The sequence below is a fragment of the Ovis canadensis genome, chromosome 10 (genome assembly GCF_042477335.2).
Source record: "Ovis canadensis isolate MfBH-ARS-UI-01 breed Bighorn chromosome 10, ARS-UI_OviCan_v2, whole genome shotgun sequence".
Lineage (NCBI taxonomy): Eukaryota > Metazoa > Chordata > Mammalia > Artiodactyla > Bovidae > Ovis > Ovis canadensis.
The window spans coordinates 27,472,401-27,486,691 of NC_091254.1; the positions used below are offsets into that span (position 1 = coordinate 27,472,401).

The 14,291-nt window shown below is 42.9% G+C and overlaps 1 protein-coding gene across 1 annotated transcript in view; it reads right to left on the reverse strand.

Annotated features, from left to right (window-relative positions):
* Positions 1 to 14,291, reverse strand: part of EPSTI1 (epithelial stromal interaction 1) — a 103,114-nt gene that overhangs the window by 38,624 nt on the left and 50,199 nt on the right. The window contains exon 7 of the mRNA XM_069601250.1: positions 6,600 to 6,693. Coding sequence (XP_069457351.1) covers positions 6,600 to 6,693 — 94 coding nt within the window. The remainder of the gene's footprint in view (positions 1 to 6,599; positions 6,694 to 14,291) is intronic.

Consider the following 14,291-nt stretch of genomic DNA (forward strand, 5'->3'; position numbering starts at 1 on the left):
ATATCCTTTATCATTCTCTTTAATGAACTTATCAACATAACTAAGTAAAATGAGTTCTGTGAGTGGCTCTAGCAAATTAATTAAATCCCAAATGCAGGCTGTCGGAACTTCTTTTTCGGCTGTACCACATGGCATGTGGGATCCTAGTTCCCCAACCATGGATTGAACCTGAATCCTCTAATGGAAATACGGAGTTTTAACCACTGGACTGACCACCAGGGAAGTCCCTTGTGGATACTTTTGATTTGTAGCCAAGTTGGGCAGAAGCCCTGGGTACCCTGAGGACTGACCACTTGTGCCTGGCATCTGAAGTGGGGCGCAGTCTTGTGGGACTGAGTCCTTAGCCTGTGAGATCTGATGCTATCTCCAGGCAGAGAGTGTCAGAACTGAGTTAAACTGAGGGCCATTTAGCTGATGTTGCAGAACTGCTTGGTGGGAAAACCCCCCCCACATTTTGTATCAGAAGTGCTGTCTCTGTGTGTGTACATGCGCATGCACACGAGGGAGTGTAGGAGTTAAGGATACACTTAGGAGGGAAAAGAGTGGGGTTTTTCCTAATTCAATATGCCAGGAAGTAATTGACTAACACACACACACACACACACACACACACACACACACGAGGTAGGGAGGCGAGGAGTAGTCAATGAAAAATTAGAGGGAAAAAAATACTTTTTTATGAAAAAGTTAGAAGATAAATCAAGGAAGCCTAAGATTTGAATAATAAGAATCCCATAAAGAGAAAATGAAAGGAAATAAATCAAAGAAATAACACAAGAAAATCATCTAAAACTAGAGATAAATTTCCAGACTGAAAATGAATAAAATGACCCTCACACTAAGATCATCATTATGCAATTACAGAATACCAGAAAAGAAGAGAAGGAGATAAGAAATATTTCTAGGGGAAGCAGGGGAAAGCCCCCATATAAGTACAAAATTCAGATGGCCTTGCATTCCTTAGGAACGAATAACTCAAAGTCAGAAGAGCAATGCCTTCAAAATGGTAAAGGAAAATTATTTGCAATTTGGAATACTTACTAGAAAATTGCAAGTTGAGTATGAGGGCTGAATAAAGACAGTTTCAGACATGCAAGGACTTGAACATACATCTTCTCTTGGGAAGCTACTAAATAATATGCCCCACCAACACAAATAAGTAAAGCAAAAAGAAAAAAAGAAGAAATGCAACCCAGAAATCAGGGAACCCAACACAGGAAAGCAATAAAAGCAATTCCCCGGATGGTTTTAAAGCCCTGATTCCCATCCTTGGCTGCACACTAGAATCACCTGGGGAGCTTTAAAACCCTAAAGCCCAGGCCAGGATACAGTAGGAGCCCTGGGGGCGTGACCCAGGCATCAGGGAGCTTTAAAGTCCCCCGCCCAGATGATTCCAGTGAACAGCTGAGGTTGGGAACTATTCCCTGAAAGGATAGTCCCAGAACAATAGCACTGTTGGAGGCTTCAAAATCAACCAGCCCAGATGAAGTGAGGAGGGAGGTTTGCAGAAGGGAAAGACCCAGAATTGACAAGTTAATCTGACAGTCACAAAGTGGAGAATTTTATGGAAATTTGCATCAAGAGGCACTTTGTAGAACACTCACAAAAGCTAAAGGAAGGCAGTCAGGTGTTCAAAGGAAACTAAGAAAATGAAAAATAAAAGGAAAGATTTCCGAAATTATAAAAGAAAAAAACCGTAAATTATAACTGGCTTGGCAGTGAAAAATATTTGCAGAGTCATAATAAAGGAAAGCCTGAGATACTGAATGATTAGATGGGGAGAATCAGGGGAAAAAATCATAAGATTAAAAATAGATGAATCAACAGATAGCCACATACTTTACTAACATCAGTTCGGTTCAGTTCAGTTGCTCAGTCGTGTCCGACTCTGCAACCCCATGGACTGCAGCACGCCAGGCTTCCCTGTCCATCACCAACTCCCAGAGTTCACTCAAACTCATGTCCATTGAGTTGGTGATGCCATCCAGCCATCTCATCCTCTGTCGTCCCCTTCTCCTCCCACCTTCAATCTTTCCCAGCATCAGAGTCTTTTTCAAATGAGTCAGTTCTTTGCATCAGGTGGCCAAAGTATTGGAGTTTCAGCTTCAGCATCAGTCCTTCCAATGAATATTCAGGACTGATTTCCTTTAGGATGGACTGGTTGGATCTCCCTTCAGTCCAAGGGACACTCAAGAGTCTTCTCCAACAACGCAGTTCAAAAGCATCCATTCTTCCGCCCTCAGCTTTCTTTATAGAAAACTTCATTAACATATTCAGAGCCACACAACAAAAGACACAGCTAAGGGAGTGTGGCTAGATGAATAAGGGCCCCCTCAAAGAGCTCCACATCCTAACCCCTGAACACTCTCTGTGAAAGTGTTAGTCACTCAGTCTTGTCCAATTCTTTGCAACCCCATGGACTGTAGTCCAACAGGCTTCTCTGTCCATGGAATTCTCTAGGCAAGAATACTGGAGTGGGTAAGCCATTCCCTTCCCCAGGGGATCTTTCCAATCCAGGGATTGAACCCAGGTCTCCCGCATTGCAGGCAGATTCTTTACCATCTGAGCCACCAAGGAAGCCTCGGAAGCTGTCAGTGTTACCTTTTATGACAAAAGGGACTTTGTAGAAATCAAGAATCAGGACACAGAGAGAGGCACCTGTGTGGTCCAGGTGGAACCAACAGAATCACAACGGGCCTTACAAGAGGAAGGCAAGAAGGTCAGAGTGGAGAGGAGGTGATATGACGATGAGAGTCGAGATTAGACTGAGCCACAGGCCAAGGAAGGGGCTTCCCAGGTGGCTCAGTGGTAAAGAATCTGGCTGCCAATGCAGCAGACACAAGAGATGCAGGTACGATCCCCGGGTCGGGAAGATCCCCTGGAGAAGGAAATGGCAACCCACTCCAGTATTCTTGCCTGGAGAATTCCATGGACAGAGGAGCCAGGTGGGCTGCAGTCCGTGGGGTCACAAAGAGTTGGACACAACTGAGCAACTGACGCACACACACGAGTTAAGGAACCAAAGAATGGCAGCAGCAGCCGAGAGACACTGGGAGAGAAAAGGAGCAGATTCCTCCTCGAGCCTGCAGAAGAAACCAGCCCTCCTGACACCCTGACTTCAGTCCCTTCCTCCTCATATCTGACCTCTGACCTCCAGAACTGCAAGAGATTCCATTTGTGTTCGAAGCCCCTAAAATGGCAAAAATGCACTACAGCAGCAAAGGAAACGTTATCCTAAGAATGTAAAGAACTGGAATAGAAGTGGGTTTGAATGGCAAGTGAGGGAGCTCTGCCTTTCAGTGTTGACTTTTTAAAGGACGTGTGACACACGGAGAGAAATTAAAGCAACCTGCAGTGAGCGTTCGGGGTAGTGGAAGTGAAAGTAGCAGTAGCAGCATTAGCAGTAGCAGCGGCCAGAATGAGAGAGCAGTGTTCCTCAAACATAAACGTGTGCACACTTCAGCTACAGACCATGGTCAACCGTGGGCGCTGATTCAGGTCTGGAGCATCAATCAGGCAACGCCTCTACTGCTGGGCCGTGGACCACATTGGAGCAGCAGAGACCTAGACTGCAGCACCAGAGAGAGGGGGGTTGTGGGGTGAGAAGGTGGGGGGTGGAGGCACGGAGAGGGCTTTGTGCATGAGCTAAGGCATTTTGACTTGATTCTTGAAGACAGGGAGCCACTGGACCATGGAACAACAGGATGAGGCGGTATTTTTCTCAAAGTGTTGATCTCGGTAGAAGAGGCGGGGGAAGCAAACCAGAGACTGGCCGCCCGCACACTGATACACTGATGACGCAACTGGAAACGCTGGGGAGTGGGGGCGGGGGGATGATGCGGGCGCGTCTGCTTCCACACCCAGCACAGAGAACGGCAGCCACCCGAGTGTGAGTGAACACTGTGAATTCGTCCTCTCTGACGTTCTGACCTACAGGAATTTTCTTGTTTTTCACATCAACATCACATATGCTGCTGCTAAGTCGCTTCATTCATGTCTGACTCTGTGCGACCCCACAGACCTCTACAGCCTACCAGGCTCCTCTGTCCATGGGATTTGCCAGGCAAGAGTACTGGAGTGGGGTGCCATTGCCTTCTCTGACATCATATATAGTACGTATTAAATTCCCATCTTCCATGGTAGCCCCACATTTAAAGAAGTGGTAAGAACAACCATTTTCTCAGGAAAGTTGCATTACGTAGTAAAACGGAAATAGCTTAAAACAAACAAACAAACTTGAAACCTTGCAGCTCCTCACATCCCACATATTTGGGTATCACACAGTGTTCACCTTCTGCGCATTGACCATAATTAAGGCAAACTGCAGGTGTCTGCCTTTAAATTCACAGAGGTGTAATGTACATATTTGATTTTCCTAAAGCATTAAAAAAATGGTTCTGGAATGCATTCTCTGAGGAATTCTATGCATATGGATTAGACAGTATGAGAAGACTACAATATGGGTAACAGGTCAGTAAATATATTGAACACCCACAAATTATTAATAGTTTGGTGTCAAAATGGGAGCAGCTATTGAATGCTATTGGTGAGGAGCCATCCTGGGTGCAATCCTGCTCCATATTTTCTATTAATAGCCTGAGGATCTTATGAGTAAGGCACTAATCAATCCACAGGAAATGCAGCTCTGGGAGAGATTACTAATGCCTTGGACAACAATATTGAAATTCCAGGAGGATCTTGTTCAATCGAAGAAATGAGCCAAAATCAATAGGGCAAGCACACAGGTGTTTCAGCCACAGGATTCAAGACCCTTCAAACAGAAATCAAGACCATCCTGCCAGCCAAACACCCAGGTGGTAAAGCTCTCCAACTCCTGTCTTGCCTCCCCTCCTCCATCACAAAAAGGCTGGGTAGACATATGTCAAGGAGCATCTCTACACGGGATTAACCCTACTACCTACAGCTCCTCAAAACTTCTCCCTCCAGTACCCTGCAATGAGAGGGACGATGGATTTGATACGACCGGTGGAGCCCACATTTAGCAAATCTGGACTTTGGGACACCGTGGCCTTCACTGCAGGGACAAAATAAAAAGCACTGAGAGGTTTCTGTAAGAGTAGTATGACTTTTTCCCGAGGAGTGTCATAGTATCTTCCTGACATTTTGAAATGTGGTCAATAAAGAGAAAGAGAGCTGGAGGAAGAGGACAATCAGATGTCTCTAACAGCCTCTCGTTTACCTCCCCAGACGCTGAAAAGCTGTCTTTCTAAAACCTAAAACAACCTTTTCTTTCAATTACAACCCTTTCCCCTGGTCGTCCTTGCCCCCACCTGGTCAGTCAGTAACCAAGCTCTGCCCTTTTCACCTGCTAAGCGTTCCTCTGACCTACACTCTCATCTCCATCCTCTCACCCACCACTCTGCTTCAGACCTTTATCACTGCTCGCTGAGTCTAATATGGGAGCCTCAGAGACCTCTCTGTTACTTCAGACCCATCCTTCACCTGGTTACCAGTGTGATCCAGCAGCCAAAATGCAAATGTGACCTTGAAGCGTCCCTGTTTAAAACATCTCAGTACCTTCAGGACTCACAGAATGAAGTTCAAGTTCGTTCAGGTCGGCAGTGGTGTTCTACCACGGGCACCAGGAGCTTCCTGTACGTGGCATCTCTGGAGCCTCAAAACCTGGGAGATGCTTCTAGCATCTTCTGCTCAGGGTGTCAGGGCTGCTACACATCCTGCAGTACACTAGATAGCCTACTCAATGAACCACCCCACCCAGACTGCTACAACTGAGGAACCCTCCTCAGGGCTCCTGACTTCTGCAGGCTCCTAGCTTGCCCTTCTCAACTGCAGCTACACAAAATTCATCCATGCTTTTCCTTGCCATTATACCTTCCTTCCTTCTTCTAATTCCTGACACCTGGAATGACTCTCTTGTGACTCATCTTTTAAGCTTCAGCTTTCCAACTGTTTGTATCCCCTGCACTCACCACTCTGCTCTATACCTAGTTCTCTTCACTTGACTAAGGTCCTTCTAGGCAGAAATTGTATGTGCCTGGTCCTTGTTAGTACAGTGGTGACTATCCCTGCCTGTCATGCAGAAATCAAGGGTTTGATTCCCCAATGAGGAGGCAACATGCCCTTTTTGGGGCTTTCTCAGGTGGTGCTAGTGGTAAAGAACCTGCCTGCCAATGCAGGAGACACAAGAGATGTGGGTTTGATCCCTGAGTCAGAAATAGACCCTCAAGAAGGGCATAGCAACCCACTCCAGTATTCTTGCCTGGAGAATCCCATGAACAGAGGAGCCTGGCGGGCTGCAGTCCATGGGGTCGCAGACTCAGACACTACTAAGCAACTTAGCACGCATGACAGTATTTATATAAACATACAAATGTGAGGGATGGATGACTGGGTGAGAGCAAAGGCTTTTCAGAGGCTGCTGCTCGTCCCAGTGTCCATGATGTTGGCAACAGGTGCAAGCATTGTTTTACAGCTGAGACAATAGTTGAGGTCAGTTTCAGCTCAGATCATCTCTGCCTTTAGTTCCAAAATTCTGGGCTGTAGAAGTCACTCTCTGGCCCTGATCCTCATCCACTTTAAAAAGTGCCAGACGGCACCTTGCGTGATATTCCACTCACCCAAGCTGAAGACTGTGGATCACAACCAGCAACTGGACAGGCTCCTCTGTGTGGCAAGTCTGCCTCAAATCTTCTCAAGAACTCAGCAGTTTTGCTGGCAGGAACACAAACAGGTGTTAGTGCCTTCGTAAAAGAAGAACCATCACTCTTCATTGTGCCTCTGGATGCTAGCCTAGACTTCTGTTGGGGGGTGATAGAACAGAAGGCGAGTTTGTGGGCGTGGTAGAGTACAAGGTCAAGCAAAATGCTAGTGCAAGACTGCACCTCACGGTGGAAGAATGTAATACTAGGCCTGTGGAATGTGAACCTACCGTTCCATTCTCTTCTGCTTTGTGTCCTTTACATGGAGAGAAATGCCCTATCAGACTCCACAGTATGGGCCCTAATTTCCTACCTGAACACTTGAAGCTTGACAGTGTAGGGCTGTAGAATGAACGGCCCTCCCCTACAATATCCCTCCCGTGGTATGGTGTCCCTCACACCACGCTGCTGTCACGTCAGGCCCTTCACCCTCCAGGGGTCTCTCTTCTAGTCATCTCACTGCCCCTGTGGCTTGGACTACCCTCAGGATACACAGAGCCACTAAGTCTGTCCCTCTTAACCATTTACGGGTCATGGACCCCTTGGGAATCCTAAAAGCAGAAATGGGCCCTCTCCCTATACACACACACACCCCTTTGCATTTCATTTGTACCTTCCATGGAAGAAAGACATGCTGCCAGTTCTGATCTGTATCTCTTTTTACCTCTGAGAGATTGCAAAAGGCATACCAAGACATAGCTCAGTGTTTTTAATATTTTTTTGATTTATTTGATTGCACGGGGTCTTAGTTGCAGCATGCAGGATCTTGTAGTTGCAACACATGGAGTCTTTAGTTGCTGCATGGTACCCTAGCTGTAACACATGGTATCTAGTTCCCCAACCAGAGAGCAAACCCAGATCCTTGTATTGGCAGCACGAAATCTTAGCCACTGGACTACCAGGGAAGTCCCCTCAGGTTTAATAAGCTGCTTTTCCCTTAAAAATCCAAACCGTCACCCCAATTTCTCCCTCACATGTGTCAAGCATAGAATGCTGGAATTGTTTCCTAGTCCTTACTTTAACGACTGCCCCTTTCTGCCTCCCGCTGATGAATTTCTATTGCTTGGTCCTTTCCCCATGTAACTGGTGGAACTTTGATCCCCTTACTCCATGTTCACAATCAAATAGCTCAGCAAGACCCTGCACGAGATACTGCACGAGACCCTGGCAGCCTGCTTTCCTTCTCCCTTTTCCTCTGCCACCCCTCTGCTCCCCCCTCGTGTTTTAGGCCTGATGCTAAGATCCAATTTATCAAGCACTTAGGGCATGGGCATCAAAGGAGACACAAATGGTCTGGTAAGAATACATGGTATCCAGTGAGGGTGGAGATCAAAATAAGGAATTAGAAGTTAAACAGAGATGCCAACACCACTTCAAATAATTACTTAGGTAGAACATGGCATCTGAACAAGGTCAGAGTCTTCAGCTGGGAAAGGAAGAGCTGAAAGTTAAGCGACGAACATAACCCAGAGAAACACAAGGCTTCAGCAGCTGAGACGAGCAGCCTTTCCATTTGTCTAGGGTTGCTTATCTTGCCCAGAGTAGACAAGGAGACTAATGATGCCGTGGATCTGGAAGCTGCCCCATCGTCTGAGGTTTTATGAAGCCATCAGTCACAAGTGTAAAAAGAAGAGTGTTGCCAGAAGTTTGGCTGAGATTTCTGAATATCCTTAGCTGAGAGCAGACTATGGGAGAAAGCAGTGGAAAAGAAGCACCATGATAAGCAAGTAAGGAGCTTCAGACCAGGTACACCAGCAGCCCCGCACTGTGTTCTGAGGGATGCTTCTTACCTGCCAACGCCAAGCACAGAGCTGGCTGGGTAGCTCACCAGCAGCCACGGCCTTTGTGCCCGTGATCACTGCCCTGTTCATGCCACAAGATCAGAGCACAGTGACAGGGCCACGGGACTGCCAGAGGCATACCAGTAGGGGCCTGGGAAGAATGTGGGTTACTCCCAAGTGATTAACTTTACAAACAGGAGAAGTTCCAAGCTACCAGGCTAACTAGCATTTTTCTGTTGTCAATAGATTGGCTGAACTGGATTGGAATCCCTGTAGGTAATTATGGTCAAATTCAATAAAAATAAAATAACCTCCTTGAGGCTCAACAGGACAAACATCTACTGGAGGGAAGTCCAACAAAACTAAGAACCCCAGACTCCAGCACTGAGTCACCTTTTTGTTGGGGTTCCTTCTTTGCCACCACTGTGACTCTGTCACCTAATGAGGGGGGTGATCCTCTCCCACGTTAGCAATTTGACTCAGGCACAAATACAGGATCCCTTCCTTTATTCTCCAGAGAACACCTGAAAAGGGACCACCAATAACAGACTGGTTTTGAAGACTTAGTTAACCTTAACTCATCTCCAACTTAGGATGCTTAAGCATCCTTCCTACTTGTCCTTAGGGTGGTGCCTATGGCTTATCCTAAAAGGCCTCTTCAGGGTAACATCACCTGGACATAATTCTGTTGTAGCAGATACTTCTAAATATCCATCAAAATGAGAGTTCTCTTCTAGTCATATAACCCGACCATATTTCCTAGCTTCCCATGCAGCTAAGGTTGGCCACGTGGTGGTTTTGACCAACAAAATGAGAAAGGAAGTAATGCACACCACTTCCGGGATGAACTGATAATAAGCCTCCCATGTATGAGCCTCCATACATTTCCCTCCTCCTTCTGGCTGTCTGGAATAGGGACAAGCCCTAGCACAATCCTGGAAGTCATTTGTGTATTGAAAGTGGTAAAACCACTGTTTTTGGTGTCGGAATATCTGCGTGGAGGGGGCCTCTTCTCAAACCTGTTTGCCCATGTCTTACATGAAGAAAAAATAGGGCTCAAATAATTATTTTATTTTGAGGTTTGTTGATTACAGCAATTAGCCAACCCTACTAATACAACATAATATACACAACAGAATCGCCTCTCAGTTTAGGTTATCAGTTTCACAGGACACGAGGAGAGGCCAAGAAGGGCAGAGGAACAGTAGAAAAAGCAGAATTCTAAAGGGTTAAGCTCAGCATCTTAGTTATTTCAGAACCTTAAGGGGAGGAGAAGGTGAGAAAGGGGAGGAAACCACCTGTCCTCAAGGCTGTCTGGTGTCAGGTCCAGCAGCTGCCTAGGCCCGTGGTGTGAAAATGAATAGGCATTTATCTCAGTACCACTAAGATTTGCCTAGTTTGAGGACAAGTGGGAGTTTGGAAGGAGAAACTGGAGGGCGAGAAAGTCAGGGAAGGAGAGGGATATGACTGGTTTATAATGTAATATGATGGAATATCAATGTTAATGGTGATTCATCAATCAAAAAATTTTTGACCTTTTTGAAAGGATAAAATATATGGGAAAGATCACAGAGAGTGAAATGTGTATGTGTTGGCTCATTTAAATAGGCCAGAAAGGCAAAGATAATTCCTATAAGGCTTTAAAAAAAATTGTTAGAAAAGACTACCAGCATCTCTAATGTTCAAGGAAGAATCAGTTTATATTAAAAAAAACTTATAATAGTTACCAAAGGGGAAGGGGGTGGGGGTGGGGGGATAACTTGGGACTATGGGATCAACAGATGCACAAGGACCATATATAAAAAAAAGGTAAACAACAAGGATTTTTAAAAAAACAATCAGTTTAAAACCAGTCACAGTGATCTGTAAGAGCTCATGAGTCAGGCGCCCGCCAGCCATTGCACCACAGGGTTACAGGCTGTGCCACGCAGCTTCCTCTGCCTGGTTGCCCACATCCGATGCTGAACCATGACAGATAAGGAGGTGCTAATAAAAATGTTAAAGGACCCATTTTAACCCTCAAGAGTCATAATTAGGAAGGCAGGCGCCTTGCAGGGTGGCTGGAGTAGTTTTTCCTTCTCTCATCGCCTAGTCAGTTGACACACAAACTCCAATAACTGCAGAGCACGGACAGTGAGGTAAGAAGGGCGCCTAGACAGAGGGTGCCCACAGGAGCACCACTCAGCAACACAGTACACACACCAAGAACTTGCTAACCTAGTGTAGTGCTTGACACGCACCAGGTGCGTAAGTGTAAGTGTGTTAGTTGCTCAGTCGTGTCCAGCTCGTTGTGACCCCATGGACTGTACCTCACAAAACTCCCCTGTTCATGGAATTCTCCAGGCAAGAATACTGGAGTGGGCAGCCATTCTCTTCTCCAGGGGATCTTCCCAACCCAGGGATCGAACCCAGTCTCCTGCACTGCGGACAAATTCTTTACCATCTGAGCCACCAGGGAATCCAGTACATACTGGTACAAACTTCCCCACCAGGGAAGCTCATACATACCAGGTACAGTACAAACTCTTAAATATATGAAAGCACATTTCCTGTGAGATACTATCAATGCATTAGAATAAAAATTTTATCTTGTGTTTCTCAAATATTTTTTTCGTTTATATTTGTTCTCTTTGGACTATTTGTTTCAATCCCTTTGCCAATTTTTCTGGAGTTGCCTTTTTTCTTATTAATTTGTAAGAGTTCTTTGTGAAGCTAAGCCTTTATTATTTTGAAGTAAATAGTTTCTCCTAGACCATCACGTCCTTGTAACGTAGTTCACTATGTCATCTAGCATAAGTTTTTCCTGTAGTCAAATCTGTACTTTTTTCCTTGGATTCTAAGTTGTACACATAGTATAGGAAGGCATTTCTACCACAAAATTTTTAAAGCATTGTTCATTACATTCTGTGTTGAATTAATACAGTTTGTCAAATTATCTGTCCTTTTGACACTGATTTGAAAAAAATACTTGTATCAACAGCTAAAGTACCCTGATGCTGGGAAAGATGGAGGGTAGGAGAAGGGGACGACAGAGGATGAGATGGTTAGATGGCATCATCGACTCAATGGACATGAGTCTGAGCAAACTTCAGGAAACAATGAAGGATGGGGAAGCCTGGGATGCTGCAGTCCATGGGTCACAAAGAGTCGGACACAACTAAGAGAATGGTAGACTCTCTTCCATTCACTATTAACTGCAATGCCAATAACACTTTTTTATTATTACCATACCTATGTTGTATACGATTCATGTCATCAGCTTCTCCCTTATCCCTTCAATTTTTCAAGTTTGTCTATTTTTTAAATATTTTTCTCTTTAAAATTGGTTTATCATATGTCATAAAAGGTCCTGTTTAATTTATATATGAAAAAGAGTAGAATTATCTTTACAATGGTGATTTTTTTCCTTTTCTAGTAAATAGATATTCTATATTTATTTTCATCTTATTTTAGGTATTTTCTTTTATAGATAAAAGTCTATTAGACTTACATTCACCTGTTTTACAATGTCGATAGATATTGTAAATGAAATTTTTCTTTTAATTATATTTTATAGTGGACTTTTGATGGTGTGTCTGATGATGTGAAGACGGAAGTATTTGCATATTGATTTTAGATTCATTCATGATAGCCAAACTGATTAGTTCTAACAGTTTTTTAGTTAAGTCCCTTGAGGATTTTTTAGTTAAGTTCTTTGAGAGGTTTTAGATAAACGATCAGAGTCACTTATTTCTTCCTTTCCAGTATTTAAGTTCTTTCTTTGTTACAAATAAATTCTCTTTAACGGCTGAGTAATACTCCATTGTGTATATGTACCACAGCTTTCTTATCCATTCATCTGCTGATGGACATCTAGGTTGTTTCCATGTCCTGGCTATTATAAACAGTGCTGCGATGAGGAGATGAGGGAGAGGGAGAGGGTGGGTTGATTTGGGAGAATGGCATTCTAACATGTATACTATCATGTAAGAATCGAATCACCAGTCTGTCTGACGCAGGATACAGCATGCTTGGGGCTGGTGCATGGGGATGACCCAGAGAGATGTTGTGGGGAGGGAGGTGGGAGGGGGGTTCATGTTTGGGAACCCATGTAAGAATTAAAGATTTTAAAATTTAAAAAAAAATAAATAAATAAAGTTTGAATTCACACACACACACACACAAAAATAATAAAAGCCACATGTACTTAAAAAAGAAATAAAAAAAATAAATTCTCTCTAATTTCCTATCTAAGAATCCCTATCAGTCGTGAATAGCAAATAGTCTTGTCATCCTGTTCCTGACTTTACTGAAAAAGTTGCTTTCTTTTTCTGTTTTCAAACCAGCTGGGCCTAGTGTCTTTTTAAAGATGAGATCAAACTACATTTTCTCTTCCATTTAGAGTTTTCATTCTATTCAGGTTTCAAGTCTAATGGCATACCTTTTCCTAGGAAATAAATTAGGAAATCTGAGTTAAACAAATTAACAGAAGTGGGACATAGTATTTCTCTTCTAGAATTGTGGTTATACTTCCTTTCTTATCCTTGGAGTTCTTCCTTATTCCTTACTCAGACAAGTCAAAAGTTTATCCATTTTATCAGAGTTTTACAAAAAACTTAGGCTTTGGTTTATCGATGATAAATTTTTCTATTCAACTTCATCACTTTTCTCCTTTATTCCTTCTTTCTGTTCTTTTGCATTTATGTGCTTAGTTATTTTATTTCCATTTTTCTAAAAGCTTTTAAACCTCTACATTTTAAAAATAATTTTATAGTCACATTCCATAGATTTTTAATGTGGAATACTTTAAACTTTATATTCTCTTATCCCAAGGTAATTTGTAATTTCAAAATTTTTATCCTAATAGTCTCCCCCATCCTCCCAGGAAACCTGAATATTTATTTTTTAATTGAATAATAATTAACACATAATATTAGTTTCAGGTATAGTGACTTAATATTTTTATACATTATGAAATGGTCAGTACAATAAATCCAATATGGTGACAGATGGTAACCTAACATTTACAATTTTAAAATATTAAGTGGATAGACTTTAAAATTTCTTACTGCTTAATTTCTAATTTTATTACATTTTCCCCCCTTAGGAATGGTGACTTGATAGATTTGGGGAGTATTTTGGGAATTTGCTGAGAGTCTTTGGGTCATTGTTGTTTAGTCACTTCAGTTGTGTTTGACTCTGTGACCCCATGGACTGTAGCCAGCCAGGTTCCTCTGTCCATGGGCTTTTTCCAGGCAAGAACACCGGAGTGGGTTGATATTTCCTACTCCAGGGCTCTGAGTCATGGCCAATGGTAATTAAGTCATATTTGTAAAGAATAGGTATTTTCATAAACTAGGCACAATACTTTGTGACTATGTCCATATAATCATGCCAAGTCATTGTTATTCACATATCCTCTATGCCTTATGAAATTTTTTTGGCTCACATGATGACCTGTTAATTTCTATGGAGAATTAGTTAAATAAAAGGAAAATTTGACAAATCCATAATCTACATATAGACTTCAGCAGTTTCTGTTTCATATATTTCACATCTCTATTGGTATTTATAGTTCATATTATCTTTTGGATTACATATTTTATCTGCATAAAATATCCTTTATCCTATTGAATGCTTTCATCTTGAATTCAGTTGTGTCTCAATATTGCTACATTTGCCTTTTTTATCAGCATTTATGGATATATGTTCTGTGCCTTTATTTTTTGTTGTAGTAGCTATCTCTAATAGTAACATACAGCTAGATTTTTGCTTTTTTTTTTTTTTTTGCAATCTGAAAATTTTTTTAATAAGGAAATTTAGCCTATATAACTTTTTGCCAAAGAATTGA